The sequence below is a fragment of the Motacilla alba genome, chromosome 2, assembly GCF_015832195.1.
Source record: "Motacilla alba alba isolate MOTALB_02 chromosome 2, Motacilla_alba_V1.0_pri, whole genome shotgun sequence".
Lineage (NCBI taxonomy): Eukaryota > Metazoa > Chordata > Aves > Passeriformes > Motacillidae > Motacilla > Motacilla alba.
In genome coordinates this window covers 79,373,365-79,392,734 of record NC_052017.1, presented here as the reverse complement: position 1 = coordinate 79,392,734, position 19,370 = coordinate 79,373,365, and the positions used below count along the sequence as shown (strand labels likewise).

General features: G+C 40.9%; 2 protein-coding genes across 3 annotated transcripts in view; one reads left to right on the top strand and one right to left on the bottom strand.

Annotated features, from left to right (window-relative positions):
* The window catches only part of CTNND2 (catenin delta 2), a 640,288-nt gene extending 623,620 nt beyond the window's left edge, over positions 1–16,668 (bottom strand). Inside the window, exon 1 of one of the 2 annotated variants that reach the window (XM_038129852.1) lies at positions 16,203–16,668. In XM_038129852.1, the coding sequence (XP_037985780.1) occupies positions 16,203–16,239 (37 nt within the window). In that variant the 5' untranslated portion in view covers positions 16,240–16,668. The other variant, XM_038129853.1, reaches the window with a different exon arrangement.
* Positions 16,616–19,079, top strand: LOC119698201 (splicing factor 3B subunit 4-like). Its single transcript, XM_038129857.1, has 2 exons — positions 16,616–16,848; positions 17,390–19,079. Exons 1-2 carry the CDS (start codon positions 16,625–16,627, stop codon positions 17,970–17,972), a joined length of 807 nt encoding a protein of 268 aa, XP_037985785.1. The 5' UTR covers positions 16,616–16,624; the 3' UTR covers positions 17,973–19,079.
* Positions 19,080–19,370: the final 291 nt, after the last annotated feature.

Genomic DNA, 19,370 nt, shown 5'->3' with positions numbered 1-19,370 from the left:
ATTCTATAAATATACTTCTCCAGTTCCAGTAACAGACTAATTTGAGACATACTCATCACTTTATTTGAATTAGACTGCCGTATCAATGACTGGTGAAATGAAATGAAGACCAGTTGTTAAAAAAAATCATACAGCATCTGCTTCAGAGAAAACTGTAATGAGAATCTTGAAACATCCTCATGATGGCTCCTAAGGGACACAGGTCTAGCTACTGTGAATTCTGAATTTCAGGAGACTAGCTCTTGAATGTAGAAAAGGCAGTCTCAGACAAGGCTGAATGGTTCTACACAGGCACACTTACTGCAGTCTTTTGGGCTCTGCTGGAAATCATGCAAATCTCCTTCACATCCTGAAATTTTTAAGTCTTCAGGCAGCATTAGAGTATTTCCTTTCCATCTGAAGGTCAAGAAACAAGCCATGGTAACTAATGCAAGTGACATCCTTGGGATGACCACCACGTTCAATGAACAATCTGAAGACTACATACAGATTCCCATTTGCAGAGAAACGAGTTGTCTATTCTGTTAAAAGCACGCATCAATAGAAACACATCAGGCCCACAACCAAAATTCTTCCATGGTCCTAAACAGCTTCCATTCCTAGTTTAAAGCCTTGTTCTTTGTTCAATATTAAGTAACAGTCAAACTGATTCTACAGTCCATTAATACCTGAATTTCTTTGAGACAATAAAGATGTCAACACTTAAGTCAAAGAATGTGAATTATGAAATACAGCAGAACTGAACAGTTGTCTGAACAGTTGTCCAGACATGGCTTCATCAGTAATGCATAGAATGAAAAAGTCACCTCCCTCTGAAGCCCAGGAAGTTGTTAGATCTTTTCTGCCCCGGGACCACACTGCTGCCATCCACCAGTAACTTCAGATCCTTCTCTGCAAAGCAGCTTTCCAGCCAGCCAGCCCCAGCATATAACTGGCATAAGAGGTTATTCCAACCCAGGTGCAAAACTTGGCATTTTGCCTTCACTGAACTTCACAAAGTTTTCTTCTTGTCTTTTCTCCAGCCTGGTAACATGTTTCTGAACAGCAGCACAATCCTCTGGTGTATCAGCTACTACTCAGAGTTGCAAACTTGCTGAGTGCAGCTCAGTGTCCCATCACTGAGATCAGGAACAAAGATGTTCAACAATACAGGACACAGAAACCCTTGGTGTATACTGTTAGTGCCTGGCTTCCAGCTGGATGTCATGTCGCTGACAACAATCCTTGGGCCCAGCAGATCTGACAGTTTTCAGCCATGTCACCGTTCATTTATTTCTTCCATATTTTTAAAGATTGAGTATGAACAGATTATGGAATACTGTCAAAAATCTCCCATAAAGTCAAAATAAATTACACTTGTTGCTCTTCCTTCATCCCCCATGGCCATCATATCTCACCATAGAAGGCCATCAGGCTGGCAGTTTGTCTTCTCCTTCATAAATCAGTTATGACTACTCCCAATCACCTTCTTGTCCTTCATATGTTTGGAAAGTCTTTCCAGGAAGATTTTCTCCATCACCTTCCCAAGGACAGAGGTGAGGCTGACTTGACTGTAGTTCTCCAGATCATCCTTCTTGACAGCAGGGATGATGTCTGCTCTCCTCTTCCAGTCCTCTGGAAACTCCCATGATAGCCATGACCTTTCAAAGATAATTATTAGAGATTTTAAATCTCATATAATTAGTAGGTAAGTAGAATTTTTAAAGTAGATGATGGGTAGATGCCATGATAAAGAGGATCAGTATAAACTCCTTCACTCTTCAGTGAGCAAATATGGCAGAAATGCATGAGAAAGAGAGAGATATCACTTTCTGTTGCTGGAAGAAACTATTGTTTAGAAGATAATTCTGAAGCCCAAATCAGATGTTTATTAGAATTTTATGAGATATGTTCTTGCATCTGTAACAGAGTTCACACCAGAATAAAAGCAAAGGCCCTACTTGAAACATTCTGAGACTGCTTGATAGTCACACACCAATAATGAAATGCCAAAGAATTTCATGTTACCACGGTCATGACGAATGAGCCCAGGTTTTCTGTCACTAACAGCAGCCTGTGCTCTTAAGTCAGGAAAAGCAGAATCAAAAACAAGCTAGCTAGTAGCTGAAAACACAGGAAATAAAGCATAGAGCAAAGCTTATGAGAGGAGACTAAGCGATGTCAGGGAAAGATGCTGAACTGTGGAACAGTCTATTGGAAGTAAAAAAAAAAAAAAAGATTTGCGGCTAACCATTCTCTGAGTACATAAAAATACCATGGATAAAGGAGGTAATGTACTATAGTCACATACATGGGTAAACAAACTTATGTCCTAGAAACTATGGGTTTTACACTGAATTTTCTCTTCAAATTATATCTGTAGGAAACACTGTTGTCATTCATGCTGTAGTTACCCTTTTGAGGTGTAAGTGGTTGTTAACTCCACAAGCCTTGCTGACTGTAATCTGACAACCTAGAGGAACAATGGATAAGAAAAACAAAGACATGCTTTGAGCAGCTCCTAGAATAGAAATGTATAAAACCATACGGAGTAATTGCCTTATGTACATGCTTTTAGGATAGTGATATTTAGAATAATTAGAAGGCAGATGTTCTAAAATTCACTGTGAATTTCAATAGACCATGCTATCAAGGCTGAATACAAGTATATAAATGGATCAGAGTTGAGTAAATTAGATTTCTCCTGTAAATTAAATTAATTTTGCTCAGCAAACCTTCTTTAATTATTACTTTGACTGAAAGAGCAGCAGCTACAAAAGCTACAACTAAAGTTTCATGGAATTTGTTAGGTTTAACAAATTTTCCTTTTCAAATTAATATTGCATTAATTATGGTTTTGACAATGTATTCTATTAGTACCTGTAAATTATTCCAGAACAATAAACACAATCTATAGTCTGTCCAAAAATATTATATATTCTTGCCATCAAAGTCATTACCTATATTTGTTGAGATATTTTACTTTATTTAAAACTCATGAAGTGATAAAGGCAACTTTTACATAATAAACCAACTACAAAGAAAAATCTATGGTTACCTTCTGAGCCAAAGCCTAGGGTGCTCTGCCACCTTGGCCCTTCTCTTTCCTTTTTGTTTCTTTTGTATTTCGTTTGTTTATTTCTGCTTACAAAATGAACACCACGAAACACTATATCAGAAAAGACCACTAGTGAGAAACCATCTAAAAAGCACTGAGATGTTTCCAGACAAATATTAGAATAGTATAAGTGTTTTGTGAAAGTGGAAAAAAATTCTGAAAGATTGTTCAAGTATTCTAGGGCTTACCTATGCTACTTATTTTGCTGAAACAATCTTTAATTACTCCAACATCAACTTTACCCTTACTAAAAGAAGAAAACCTACAGATGTAGGGAATTCAAGCATTTGTCCCTCATTTTCCTGCTCTGAAATGGCTCCTTTTTGCTTGAAACAACAAAAGACTGAAAAGACTACTATTGGTACCACAGCAAGGCTTGAGCAGAAGTTGTCTGTCCACCTCTCTCAGTACATAATGAAACAATAGCAACCTTTGCCTATAAATGAGTATAATGCCATCCTCACACACTCTGTTAGTACAATAGAAGTAACAGTGTAGTAAGGGACCAGCAGCAGGGTATTTGCTGATGCTTTCTAGGGCTTCATTATTCTTGCCAAAGCAAGTTCAAGTTTTGTTCTTTAAAAACTCTCACAGAGAAAGGATCTAGTACAGCTTACTTCTTTCCCCCCCACAACCCTGCCTTGTTTACAGCCCTCCAAATTACTCTCTTTTTACTTATTTTCATTTTCTTAAAGACGTAAAAAAAGCTCACTAATGACATTTTCTGTTTTGGAAAAAAAAAAGCCTCTTACATCACATAAAATATGTTGTTACTTATTTTGGAAAAAAAACAGCTGAGGTCAAACAAAAGTTAACTTTTATGCCACCCATGCACTGACAGCAATGTAGCAAGAGCTTTTTGCTTAAGCAACATGGAAAGGGCTACATGCTCTAGGAGACAGAGTACATAAGCAACCAAGAAGATCCTATTCTCATGCTTACTCCTGACCTATTTTCAGCCTCTCTTGACTTGTTTTCCCTTCAGCAGTCTTGTTAGATAGGTTTTTGAACTTTTCAGCACAAGGACCATCTGTGAGTGTGTTTTGGACGGCACAGGTTCAACAGGGCTGTGATCTAAGTATGGTTGTCAAAACACTGATGTAATACAAAATAAAGAGCCGCCACAATGTTTGATTGCTTAGATGAGTCCAGTCTGTTCTTCCATCTGCATTCTTGCATATGGTCTCTCATACAGGGTGCAGTTAATGAAGCTGCAGCACACAATTTTCTAAACGCACCCCGGGAGGGAACTGGTCACACACCACTCTGTAGAGGCAGAGAGCGCTGGAGCACAGTCCAGACTGTGGTTCTGTTTGTTATTCTAAAGAGTCACAGATAGACTCAGAAGTGCTGAACTCTGTACTTCAACGTGGGAAGCACTGGCATATTTACAGCTAGCTTCAAGGTCCTGCTCTAATTTAGGGCTAAGGTCCAGTTCCACAACAAAATTCACCTGCTGAAATTCAGTATCAATAAGAAGCAAATACACTTCCACTCAAACACTGAGAAGTTTGGTTTTCTGTAGGCAGAATGGTAAGAAAGTTTGAAACAACAGCTGCAAACAGGAATACTGAAGGAGCCTCCTGAGGCTTCCACTGTGAGCTAGCCTTCATCTAGAATTGGCAGCTTCGGGCCCTTCACAATATCTTTTTGCACCATAAAATTATTTCAGGGGTCAAGTAGTATCATAAGCTGTAGAGCTTGTCAAAATAGTAAAAAAAATTAAAAAGGCAAGAACAGAATTCACTAGGCCACAGCAATTTCCATTATATTCTATTTAACCTATTAATGACTGATTCAAGACAACCAAATAAAAAGTCTATTCAAAAGAAGGAAGCCTGCCTGGCAGAAAAAAAATTGAAGAGATAGAAAGCATTGCTTTATATGCCTGTTACACTTCGGGTAATATTTGAATGTCATGTTTAGGTACTATTAAAAGCTCTGCATACATCTTCAGACTTCAGAAGTTTTGGATGTATTAATGCTCAGACTTTAAATTGCAAGTCCCTTTTATTCTTCTACACATGTATGAAAAATGTGAAGATTAAAACATCAGAAATATTGAACAATGTTCTATAAATTCATTCAGCAAGGTAAGTCACCTTTTTGAAGGAGCTTCAGAAGGATTCATCTGCAAAAAAGAAAAAGCTTTGTGCTGGCCTTCCTTTCTTCAACTGTTCCTGTGAAATGCAGATGTATAGCTGTGCCTCTGAAATACACTTTGTGTCTAAAAACTGGTATTTGAAACCAATCACAAGTCTCTAACCCTTTCCTTTCACAGACTATGGACAGAAGTGCAAGCTTTGGATACTGATAACACAATCAGACAAAACCATTCTTCTCCATGCTTCTTGAATGCACATATATTTATTTGTGGGATATTGCTATTCATATAAAAGTTTTAAAATAAAAAATGAGAGAGAATTTGGACTCCATAAATTTCCCATCATGTTGTTAGGAAGTGTGGTAGCCACCGGAAACTCAGATGTTGTTTTTCAAGCAAAAAATGTTTGTTTTCTTACATTGAAACAAGAACACTACAGTAGTTCATAACAGTTATTGTACAACCAATTTAAGTAGAGGATACAAGAGAGACAGACATCCATCAGGGTCTGTATCAAGGTGCAGGAACATACTTAAAGGTAGAAAAGTCTACATAGAAGTGGCACAAGTTTTCAGTGGATGTTCCCATTCAGACAAAAATCAGCCTCAGCAGTAAGTGGTAGTGACAGCACCTCAGCTCGCCTGTAAAATTCATAGGGAACCTTCCATGTTGGAATGATATGACATGAGATGTGTTTTGGGTCAGCTAATGGAAGCAATATTGCTGTAATAAATCTTCTACTATTTCCATGGAGTCTGAGGATGGCTAAAATAATTTTATTTCTGCATCCTATTCCCTTAAGTGCGCAACTTACCATAGATGATGTGAAAGAGTTAGAGACTCGTAATTCACAACACTAGGTTTTAGACATAACATTTATTTCTGAAGCACAGCTATACATCTGCGCTTCAAGACCGCGTCACCTTTCCATTTGTTCCATTCCTTCTGATTAACTTGTCTTTTTAATATCCACCACTCATTCTCTTTTGTTTAACAAAAACATGAATGGGTTGCATAGTATATACAAATTAGACACTCCTAAACAAAACCATATGACCAAAAACCCCTTTATTTTTGTCAATCTGCCAATATTATTTAGTTATTAAATCCAAAGTGGAACCAAAAGACCACATTTAAGTAAAGATTTATTAGAAAAGTATTTTAAAAACATGGATACTTGAATGTTATGAGAATATTAAGCCCTTCAAAAATCAGGAGTCCTTGCTTCTTTATTACAGTATTTTACTGGAGGCATGCTAAATACCTTATGAAAAAGTAAATTTAAAAAGAGCAGAAGGGGAAGAATAAATTGCTTTATTCCCAAGAACGTGTATTTCCATAAACTCAGTCACTTGTTTTAGGAGATCTGTACAACTTCCTAGAGAGCAATTCCATTTGATGACTAGCATGCTACACTATCAGGTAAACAAACCTTACACTTCTAGAACTATACTGTTCTACAGATTAGGAAGAATCTTTCAATACGATAAGTTAGCTAAACCAACTTCTATTCTGATTTTTTCGTTCTCTTTCCCACTTCTCCACCATTTTTACCCCCACCTATAACTCATATTGACCAAATAGTATAAAAACTATTAACTGCTACTGAGTTTACTTGTCCTGCCTGTTTTATGATAACAGTGTAATAACCACAATTTTATTAAAACCGAAAAACAAAAAAACAACAAAAAACAACAAAAACCTCCATCAAACGAAAAAAGCTCAACCAACAAACCAACCAATCAAAAACCAAACCAAAAACCACAAAACAAAAGCCACTGAAAAAGCTCACACCGACTGTTTCATGACAAATATTATCTTGTGGCATTATTAAAGAGTCAAGTGAAAGAAGGCAGAAGAAATAGAAAAAAATTCACTAAGGGACATCTAGTAAAACACAGGGGTCCCATGGAATCAGCTGGATTTCTGTTACCAAATTCAACAAGAATACAGCTGGGTTTTGCCTGGGGGAGATGACAACATTACATTGCTTTTGAGATTAATATGCAAGCTGTGCAACGTGCATGCAAGAGAGGAATTTTTACATTTGACAGAGGTGCAACTAATTCCATATGTATTTAATGCACAGAAATAGAATATATGCATGCATGCATTTCTTAAACATGTTCAAACTCTATTTTGCTTATCTGTGCAAGGTGTTCTGTTAAAACTGAAGCCCTTTAGTAAGTAAAACACCCCCAAAAATGTATTTCTAAAAGTATTTGCTAGAAATCATCAGACTGGATCAACTACCTGTGTTAAGAGATTGAATTAGCATGTTTCCTATTCATTGACAACATAGCAGTTATGCCTTCCAATCTGTCTCCCTGTCCCCACATTCCCATCCAGCCTTTTATTGGACTGCTATAACCAGTATCTCAGATCTCTTCCTTTGCTTTGGACACTATGTACAGTAAAAACAAACAAACAAACAAAAAAACCCCAAAAAAACAAGTGAAAACTAAAAAAAACAAACCCCAAAATGTAAAAGAAATTTATATTGCAGACTCTTTGGCTTCTTGACATACATCATTTCTTCAAGTCTGTTCTGTCAATAGATCACCAACAATCTGTCATTTGGGGACCTGAAAAATTTCCATCACCACTGATCAAAAGCCAAGTAGCTCCTCCCTGGATATTTTTTAAAGGGAAGACAGTCTCAGGCAGAGCAATCCATCAGCAATGTCAGCCTGAGGACTCCAGTGGGCAGAACACACAACCTTCACTGTGAAGGAAAACCTGCTCCTCCTTTCTCCTCATTGGCCAGCTCCCCTCTGAGTAACTAGATATAGGGACTTCACACACAAACAAGAAAATCAGGTTCTTTGAAGTGGCTCTGTTCAGCCAGCTTTCCAGTGAAATGACACCAGCGTGTTCAGGAGTCAGAGATGCCAGGTCTCAAAAATCAAAGGACGTCTCAAAATTCTAAGAGTAGGTCAAATTTATATTGCACTTAACTGTCCCTGTCAGGTATAGTGTATTCCTCAAATACCAGTGTTGCACTTGCTCACAAAAAAAAATAAAATTATTAAGTACATAAATTTTATTCTGGAAATCAAACTGAATTACTTTACATATCTGTGTAAAATTTTACCCACTCTAAGCTAAATTGAAGGCATTAAACATCATCAAAACCTGAAATTTTGGTTTTACCACACAAAACCAGATGTCTCCTCTGCTGAGTTCAAACACTGTTTTTCTAATACACATGAAATAGAACAAATATTCATTATTCACTACAAAAAAGTCGCATCTCTTACTGACTGGAAAAAAAAAAACCCAAAACAAAATAAAACACAACATCAAGACCTATACATGCACTGTATCTCCAAGACTTAGAGATAGAAAAGTAAGAATTAATAAGCAGATTACTCTTGCCTACTTTTATGTATAAGGTATTTATGGAGAGGGAACATGTAAGCCAACTAATCAAAACTCAATCTCAAGAAAAGCAAAGAAGAAATGTAAAGGTTACATTTTACACCATAGCGTTCCACTTCATCCACATGCAGTACTTGCCGAACAGATCTATGCTACATAAGATACATGGAATATAAGGAAATGTTTGCTCCTTGCTGAAATGAGGAGTATTAGCCATCCTTTGGGTGCTCATTATGAGAGTCTGCATTGAGAATTAAGTGCACAGGATCCCAGTGGAAACACTCGGGGCTAACGAACGAACTTCCATAGTTCGACCAGAATTGCATGCTTTGGAATTTTTTTTATTGAAAAAAACTATGTAATGACACATATTAGGAAGACCTACATACCTGAGAGTATTAAACAATTGCGTATCAGAATAGTGCATTATGCTTCACAAATATGCCATGGCTTCATGATGCCAAAGATTTTTTGGTATCATGAGTCTGCCTTTAATGCCAGTTCTTAAAACTTCTGATTCTAAATTTACCCTTTGATTAGACATGCATGTTTCTAATTAAGCTCAACCTGTCCATTCTTCTTTGAAGAGATTAAAGTCAGAGTCCCCCAAGACTCCTGAGGCTCTGTGCAATAATTTACTTGTTCTTGGTAAAGGCAATAGAAGTCAGAAGTGAAAAATAAGTGCAATAAGCTGCCAAGCTTGTCAGAAACACTTTCAACCAAAAATACATACTACTGAATCTATAAAATCTGTAAGGGACTATCATATTTATTATGGCAGAAAAAGAGGAATTGGTGTTGCCTATCTCCTATGCATTCAACTGTAGAATGATGTAAGTCATCAGTAAAACAAATGTATGTGTAGTAGCTAATCCTCAAGGTCTGTGGCAGTTTACAACCCCTTTTTTTTTTCCCCAGAATGGGCCAAACTTTATTGTCTAAAAATCACACAGGCATAGCTGAGAAGGATCTGGAATTAACCTGGTGAGCTGTAAGTAGGACAGGACTTCCAAACCTTTTACTCAAAATCCTTCTATTGTGAAGGTTAATACAGGTAAATGTCAGAAGTAAAGAAAACAGAAGCCAACAGTTTTCTGTTGCTTTAATTGTAATGAAAATTTTGAGAATGTATTCTCTATTTTTGACACTTGTAAAAAAGAAATGTGTAGCAGCAGCTCTCTGACCACAGAGAGGAACACAACTTTCCCAGGCATCATTCTGGGAAAAGGCTGTGGGAAGATCAGAGAAAAGAATGAGAAACAATTCTTATCTTAACTTGCTGCACCTGGTATTGTGAACATGTGGAATGTGTTATGGAGCTTTGATTACCAAAGGGTAGTTTCTTAATTAGCCAATGGTGATGGTGTTTTAATTAAAGGACCAATTAAGTACACTTATAGCAAACTAAGATCTAAAAGAGCAATGGGTTTTTTAATAATAATATAATATAATAAAGAGATTAATCAGCCCTCTGTAATACATGGAGTTTATGTAAGCTATTACCCAGCTGGGGGCCCCCTGCAACAATAGAGATGCACTATCATCCTTCCAAGTTTTGCCCTTTGTACCATCAGATGACATACATCAGCACTGCAGTGGAAATCCACATATAAAATCACATCATTCTTGTAACTCAGGCTTCAAAACCATTTGCAGCAAGAATTTTACAACTCATCAATTACTGTCAACTCCCTTCATTAAAACACAAACTTGTTAAAATACCCAGAACTTTTTTGTCTTATTCACTGCATTTCTAAGCACACTAGGTCAGACAAGGTTAGGCACTGAACTGAAGGTTCAGTTTACCATCATGTGGTGATCAAGGATACAGGCATTTCATCAGAAGTACTCAGAAAGTATCAAATATGGCTAATCATTTGGTTATTTTTTTTCAAAATGCTCACAGACTAACCTAGATTTTGATTTGTAAGAATTCAGTAGATGTATCACCCTGTATTTAGTACCTACACTTTTTAGCAGCCCCAACTCCAACTTCCCATGAGACTTCAATTTCTCCATCACACAGAATCTCACCTACTACAGTATCACGCCAAGCACAAATTAGATGATGCCATTAGGCATGTTCAAAAGTTGTCCTGAAGCTTGGTTGGCATAGGAAATGTGAGAAAGTGATAGAGTAATTAATATCTCCAAGTACCTGCTTATTTAAAGCACTGACTCTACAAATTCTAGTGGTTTGTCCAGGCAAGATCTACATGTTTAATCCTGAGGCATTTCCATTGCTGAAATTTAAGTTGTTGTTTCCTTAGGTAATCATTCTCCGACCTAGCATTCTGCCTTCTCACTCTGCTTTTCACTGAATATGAACATCCATATCTAATGTCATGACACTTTTCACACACAAAAAAAAGAGCATGAAAAGCTTTTGCCTTCCCATATGCCAAATAGGTAAAGCAACAGTCAACCTCTTGTCAAGAACAAATTTTTTTTGACCAAGCAAATTTGGCTGGGACAACAACAGCAACCTGCTTTCGAAGAAACCTGATTACTACCCAACCAACATGCCAGGATTTGATTCATTTATGCCATCTTCAGAAAAGTTGCACTTTTTGCTCACATAAATTTAAATGTATACATTTAAAAAACAAAAAACCAAAGCAAAACAAAACCAAAAACCAACCCAACAGACACCCCATAAAAACACCCCAAACAAACAAACAAAAAACTATAGCCACTTATAGATCAGCTAGCATATCAGAAGCATACAAATTTGTGGATTCCAGCATTTAGGCGGAAAACTGTTAAGAAAAACTAAAAAGTTCACATGCTCTGTTTATAACATCCAGTGCATGTTTTCTTGCCTTTCAGATACCCAGCTTCAAAAACTGTAGAACTCTCTTGGGAAGCAAGAAGTAAAATACCTTGAAACTCATTGTTGGAGCCTTGAGTTACCTCTCAGACCATCCTTGCCAGTCACCCTTCCAAACTGCTTGCTGGTTCTGATGGAAAGCACGTACTTTTACAGGATGAAGATTACAACCTATAGTCATCCTAGTGGAGCTAAAAGGTACAACAATTTTCTACCAGCAGATCGAAACTTATTTCTAATTATTTTCCCAAGCATCTTAGCAATTTGGATGAAACTATCTGATATAAATCTGATATAACTCAATGTGTAAGGGTTAAGTGGGTTTAAAACAATCAAGAATCCCATCAGAATACATATTTACACTACCCGCTTATTTCTTTTGGCTTCCTTCAAAAATTCAGCCTTAAAGGTGTATCTTGGCTACTTAATTGAACAACAACTGACAGTATTTGAACAGGAGAATGTACCCATGGCTGGAAAAAGAAGATGTTTATGTTACATTAAGCAGGCAAATTTAAGTTACACTGTCAGTAAAAGTAATTATCTTGACCAAAAGGAAGTTGCTCTACTGTGAAGATTTTTGGGAGATGAAGAAATCAATTGTAAATTTGGCAAGGAGAAAAGAGTGGAAGACAAAAACATTGAAAACATAGGAGGGGAAAATGCAAAAAAATCCTCCCCTACAGAATGTTTTATGTAAAGCCCCTTTGAGTCTCAGATGTTCTTGATTTTGGATGCCACAAATCAAACTCTACATATTTGTGCTTCTTAAAATTAAAGTGGAATTAAAACAAGTGGAAAATAATAGTTCATTATATAGTAGAATTATTATAGTAGAATTAACACAATAAACCAAAACAATTATAGTAGAATTAACACAATAAACCAAAACAAAATGCAACATCAAACATGTGTATTTTATATATGAGTTTTAGAAAGTTAACACCATTTTGGAAGCTCTGAGACGTACAAAGTTTAAAAGTTTCATTAGAAACCTGGGGGTTCTCTTCGGGGAGTTTAGATTGGGTGTTTTTCTGGGGCTTTTTGGTCTTTTTTTTTTTTTTCCAGAAGCTTCAAGAAAATAGGCAGCAACCAAAAGGACAAGATAATACATTTTGATTCATGCTTTGTGTGTCTTGAAGTTATTGTTTATTATTATAATAGAATTTTGTAAAGTAGAATAGGCAGATTAAGAGCCAGTAGGATGCACCAGAAGTTACCATGCCAAGAGCAATTTAAACAAATATTAAATGCTTGCTCTCATAGATAATGAAATGTTTCTCTGTTTCTTAGTTCTAGACTAAACTGGCAGTTTATATAAGAAAAAAAAAATCTATTAACATGGCAACTGGTTTACATAGAAACAAATAGCATATTTCCTTTTCAATACTATTGAATTTAAATTTTGTCCAGCATAATGCCAGACAATCTGGTCAGGCAATCTGCTTTTACAACCCATTCACTACACAAAGCACATCCTGAGATGATAGAAGAAATTGTTTTAGTGTGTCATGGTGCATTCAGATTTCTTTCCAGGTGAGCCTAACTACCAAGAAGCTATTTAGCCAAAGGGTTGTGTGGTTCTGCAGTGTGTAAGCAGAGGAGTACTTACCTGTCCTGCATGGAGACTTCCTATCAATATGATAGAAAATACTTTTCCCAACATACCTCATTTAAAAAAGGCCAAAAATACAATGTTTTTCCTGGTATAATATCTTCTATCATGACACAAGCAATTTCTTCTTTAAGAGCAAATGTGGTTTAGTCCTAATTGAGAGTCATTCTGTCACTTAAGAAATTAATTTTCCATATTTAAAACTGCTGCCTCTATTGAGGTATGTTGTTTACCTGTATGTTATTAACAATTCTACTACTAAACTTAATATTGTGTAGGTAAATAAGCATCCAAAATTCATCCTCTAATAGGGTCTTACTGGGAACTTCAAAGAGAAAAAACAATCACTTTCATTTTTGTCAAACCTCATCTGTAACTTCAAATATCAAACCCTTCATGGCTTACAAGCACCATCAAAACCACAGGTCATTATTTAAGTGAAAAGTACTGTAATAATGCATTTTCCTTATCTTGCTGATACTCCTGAAAACAGTTGTTTCTAGGATAGAAACATATGCTTGAAATCCTAACAAAGATATGCTGGAATTTCCACAAGTGATCGGCTTTAAAAATCATATCACACTGAACCATGAAATAGAAAATGTACCTGAAATTTAGTGCAAAATTTAACACTCATGAGTTCCGCTGATTCTGTTATCTGCTCCATTTACATGCCAATCTACACCCCTACCTAAAAAGGCTTTTCTTAAAACACTTTAAATAAACTACTCCAGCATTTCTTTTGTAGCATAAGTTGATTTTACACGTCTTGGGCAACAAATACTCAACACCAAACCATAGTGATTAAATTGCTACCATCCATCAGCAGAGGTAAATTCTACTAATCAGAATTATGCAAAAAAATTTATTTTAGTTGCTACTATTTCTATTTTATGCAATTGCCTGTTAGAGTTCATTATCTGAGGATGAAATTATCTTGGTATTGTTATCAAAAAATCCCACAGCAAAAGTCAGAGGCTTGTGTCACCAATGAGCTATTTATTGCTTTTAACATCTATTAAGGCACCTGACAAATAGAACTCGAGAATTGTTGCTGGAGTCCTCTCCCAAAAGCATCTTTCTTACAATCCACAAAAAGTCATGCAACTGGCATCTGGAAATAAATACTTAGCTTCCTACTAGCAGCTTTGGGGGGTATTTCCCTCGGTAGGTATACATAGCACAGCCCGCTACTCCTTTTTTTTTCCCAAGCCTCTCTTATATAACAGACTGCAAAAACCATCTCTGAACAACGTGATCAAGATGTGATCTCCTCTTTTGGAACTACAACATTCAACATAATCACATTCAACCCAGTCCCGAGCTATTAATCAACTTCTTACTAATGACGATGATCGATCGCAAGTTCTCTGCAGTTTTGCAGCTGATAGTCAGTCAAGGCTCCCAAAGGATCATGTCATTCACAGACTGAAAGGAGACAGCTTCACCAACTCAGTTCAGAAATTAGTCTTACAAGGGTGTTTGACCATCGTATAATGTTTTGCCTAAATATCACAGTCATTCAAGGTGGTTTGGGTCTAGTGTTGGGGCTCCTCCCGAGATCACCTGTGTAAAGGCAACAAAAGCCCTAAAGCCACTTGAGCCTCAGAGGCCCACAAGTAGGCTATACAGCAGCTTTCTCAGGAGACCTGCCCTTAACCCCTTAGTGCCATATCATTTATACACTGCCAACTAACTAGGCTGCCTGAAAAAGATAGACCCAGCCTACATGAGTTACATAATCAGTTTATTTTTTAAGACAGGATGAATATATCCTGAAGTACAGAATGATTAAAGATATTTTTTCCCCTCTCTTGATTTTGCAAGAGACACAACAGACTTACATAAACTCCATATAATTCTGGGTTGTCCTCCCTCTGTCTTGAGGTACGTAAGCCTTGACGTACCCTAAGGAAAGGTTTGCTACAAAGCACAGCTCAGGCTGACTCACTGTTTTCACTTTACATATAGGCTACCTATAAAGACTTTGAAAATAAACCCGCAATGTGAAGTTTTTACTTTACCTTGTTATTGCAAATAAAAAGGGACACACGTTTTTTAAGGGCATAGATATCAGTTACTACAGCCACTAAAGTTAAGAGCTGGTGTTCAATAAAGGAGCCTATTCATTTCTAAATATTTCTTCTAAGTTTTGGATTTTTCTTTTCTGTAAAGCATTGGGTTAACTGTGACACCCTGAATTCAAACAAAGCACACCCTAACAAAGTGTAAGAAAATGTAACAGCACAAGATACTGTATTACACTCTTCCATGTATTCGTCCTTCCAGTCCCTCCCGGGGAAATTTAACATGGTTTCTAAAATTATCCCTCTAACGGGCTTTTTCATTTTCTCCAAGATCCCCGGCCAGATGAATTTGTATATTGCATGTACTGCCTGTGCCGCTGCACCTCCTTCCTCTGTGGTGACTTGATTCAGCTGAAGCTACGATTTGACCGATCGATGCAAGCACATTACACACCAGAATAAGAGTAAGGTAAGGGTAAAGGAAAGAAAAGCATCTCTTCTTTCAGCCATTAAATATAGATCAACGAAACATCACAGCGCACATCGCGGCTCCCCTCCCCACCCCCTCAGCCCGCTCCTCGAGCGCAGGATTTCGCAGACAGTGGCTTCAAAGGAAGAGCACACACCCCACACACCCCTCCGCACACACACAGACACACACAAGCAGTACAGACACACAGAAACAGGCAGCAGCCGTCGCTCGGAGCCGCCCCAGGGCGCGGGCTCCGCGCAGGGCCGGGCGCTGCCCCCGCCCGCGGGTCCCCGGGCCCCTTCATCTTCCTTCTCCTCTTCCTCCTCCTTCTCCCTGGCCCATGACTTCACCGCCGTAACGAGCACATTAGTGCAGGGCGTCGGGAGACACTGTGCCGCGGATGCCCTACATAAGCAACGACTAACGTAGCAAGAAAGGGAGGAAAGCGATGGAGAGGGGAGGCCCGGCAGAAAGAGACATGAGAAAATCACGCACTTTGTTACCTTTTGACTGAGGGCATAAACACCGCTCCTTGCAGCCCAACCCAGCCCGGCAGCCTCGCCGAGGGAAGCAGCGCAGGACCCCGCACCAAGAAGAAACACCACGCAGGCGGGAAGGGTGTGTGGGGGGGGGAGGGGGACGGACCTGGCACCATTACGGTGCCTGTCGTACTCACCGATCGGCGCCGATTCAGCCTGCTTGCTCCCAAACATATACCAAAACCCAACAGCAAATCCTCAGTGCGCTAAGCGAGAATGAAGCGGAGGAGCGGATGGGGGTTTGGGGGGGGGCGAGCGACGGCTCCGGGCTTCACCGCAAGGTCCTGACCTTGCCCAGCTGCAGCATCTTCGGCTTGCCCCCCCCCCCCAGGGCGTGCGTGTGCGCCCGTGTGTCCCCGTGTCCGTGCGAGCGCGCCGATCCGGCTCCGAGGGGCTCGGCCGCAGGACAGCTGCCCGCTGGCTGCCGGGGCGAGGAGGGCTCGGCATCCACCGCCCCGCCGCTGGGGCGAGGCGCGGGGCCGCTGCGGCGGCGGCGGCTGGGGCAGGCTGCGCGGCGGCGCCGTAGCGCAGCGCGCCGGGCGGGCGCACCGGCCGCGGGATGTGGCCGAAGGAGACACAGCCGCCGCCGCAGCATCTGCCGCCGCCGCGCTCCCGCCCGCCCTGCCTCCCTCCCTCCCGCCTGCCTCCGCCCCTCCCTGCCCGTCCCCTCCCCAGCAGGAGCGCGCCCGCCGCGGCCGAGCAGGCGGCGCTGGGGGGGCGACACAGGGGGCGGGCGGCCCCGCTACCGATGAGGCGCTGCCGCCTGTGCCGGGCGGGGCTGAGGTAGGGCCGGGCAGGGTCCCCATGCCTCGCCGCAGAGGGGTACGTCCCCGTGTTCCCTCAGACCCCCGCGGCCGGAGGGGCTCTCTGATTTACTGGGGAAAGGGAGGCAGGGCAGAGGGCCCAGGTGTGGGAGCGCACCCTAGGGCGGGGGTCGTCGGTGAGGAGCAGCCCCTCGGCAGTGACCGCGGCTCCTGCTGTCATGGGTTGGGAACTTGAGGTCGGCCAGCCAAAACGGTGACGGCAACAGGGAAGCCAGAGCTCATTCTCCGGCTTGTGTCTACCTCGGGTCTCTCTTTCCATGCTTGGGAAACCTAGGTGGAAATCCTACCGTGTTCTCTGAAGTATTCTTGCGAGCAAATAGGGTAAGGAATATGGAAGTCATGTTTTACTCCTGCGCACGCTTAACCCTTTGTTGAGAAACTTGTGTGGAATGCAATTGCAGCACTCACCTGAAAGTTGCCACTCCACGGCTCCTTTCAACTCGCTGCTCGGAGTTTTGGCACCTGAACAATACCACCCAATTTTTTGGGTTGTTTCCCAGGGTAACCTCTGCTACTTCACGCTCGCAGCGGGCTAGCGAGCATCAGCGCGGCACTGGGGACGGCCACAAGCGCGGCCAAGGCGCCCGGCCAGAGCCTACAGCCGGTCATTTGTTGCCCAAAATCTCGGTCCCAGCACCTGCCTCGCAGGGAGGGACCCGCGTGTCCCCGGGCGGCAGACGCGGCCAGGCGGGCTGCTACCGCGGGACACGGCGTTCCCATCCATCCTCCCCGCGCCCCTCCAGCCCCGCACCGCCGCGCCCGATAAGGCATGCCGGGCTGAGCCGAGGCGGCAGCGCTGCGGGCCGACCGCCGCCACCGGGCTGCACGGCGACTCGCTGCTGCCACCTCTCGCTTGGCGTCCTCGCAGCTTCCCCAAACTGTTGCGAGCAGGAGATTCACCTGGCTGAAGATCCCACTTCTCAACGACGGATGGTTGCGGTGGCTACCCCTCTCTTAATGTCACGGGAAGGCCGGAGGCCACGCGTTCCCACTGCCAGAATGCCTTATTTTAGGCTTGAGGTCACTTTTTGGAGGGGCGAGGGGGGTTTATTTCCATATTTATTGGACCATTTAGATAACTAGTGTGTGTCCTTTCCCTAGATTAGGTGATGGTGGCCCATCCACCTATGACAAAATCGGTAGGTTACAGCTGAGGGTGATTCAGCCTGGCAGCGCCCGTCAATGCCAATTCAGATTTTGCCCAACTACTAGGACTTGTGAGAAGAGCACCTCTGGGCTCAAGTGTGAAGTAAGCCCAAAACCTCATAGTCGGGTTCTGGTCTGGCATGTCTTGATGCCTCCTGAGTTGCAACTATGAGGGGAGCTTGCTGGTGGCCAAACACAGTGGCCAATCCAGTCTTGAGCTGAGAAGCAAACAACTAGCTCATTGTCCAAACTTTTGGTTGGACCAAAAGTTCATTTTTTCTGCTAAGTGTAAAACCCTGGGTTTGTGATTCCCAGCCTGAGACAGGCATCTAACTGTGAACTAAAAGTAGTGGGTCACTCAGTAGTTACCTGGAGTCACTGTCTTACAGTTAAACTTCAAGATGTACTTGATAATTAAATTACTGGGTGCCAAAGTAGATACACCATCGTATCATGTGATCCACCTTCTGCAGCCCAGCCTCTTTGTCAGAGCTGAAAGTTCTTTCTGCCAATAAAGGTAAAGGAGATTTAAAGACTAGAAGTAGGCTGTGTCCTCCTTTCATTCCCCCTCAAATATTCCCATGTAATAGTGACATTTCATGGCTATGGGGACTGTACACATCTGACCTAATTGTAGGATAAGCAGTGTGGGCTGGTGAAGAATGAACCTAAGACATCTGATTCTCCCCAAGCTGCAAAAGTTACCCAGCTAGCTATACTGATCTGAGTAGTTAGTATGGAAGTTGTTAGCCTGGAAGTTAAATATAATAACAATAAAGATAAATAATAATGTAGACTCTCTGTAGGGAAACTGAGGCCTGAAGACAGAAGGATTTTGGAAGAATCTGGGAGCAGTCTGAAATCTATTTTTCTCTCACAAAGTTTCCTCATTTCACATCACAGTTTTGCATGAGAGGGATTTCATCTCAAGATGCTGCATGATTCAAGACAAAAAGCTTCTCCTTGTCCTGTCACTTTCCTCCTTGATTCTCCCTGATGCATCACATTTTCAATGTTCCCTGATACCACATGAGGTCAGAGAAGGAGCCAGGACTGAGCCCTGTTAATGGATATGGAGAAACGTAACAAAGGAATTAAATCAGAGTTTCCATATGACTTTCTACTGCTGTTGCTGCTGTCACAGAGGAAGAGTAAGGGAGATCAGTGAGGGTTAAGATTGTAAAAAGCAGTGAGATCAACTTCTGGAAGAGGCTGCATTCCACAGAGCTTCTGGAAGAGGTCTGCCAACTTTACTCACAGTGACTAAACCTCTTCTTCTGACAAGCCAAAAGCATATGTAGGTGGAAGCTGTTCACTTTTTTTGGTCAGTCCCAG

Excerpts from the sequence above, each read along its gene's own strand:
- LOC119698201 (XM_038129857.1), top strand. The coding sequence starts at position 16,625 with ATGTGGCCGAAGGAGACACAGCCGCCGCCGCAGCATCTGCCGCCGCCG. Across the intron at positions 16,849-17,389 it reads CTGTGCCGGGCGGGGCTGAG|GGTAACCTCTGCTACTTCAC; the intron begins GTAGGGCCGGGC and ends GTTGTTTCCCAG.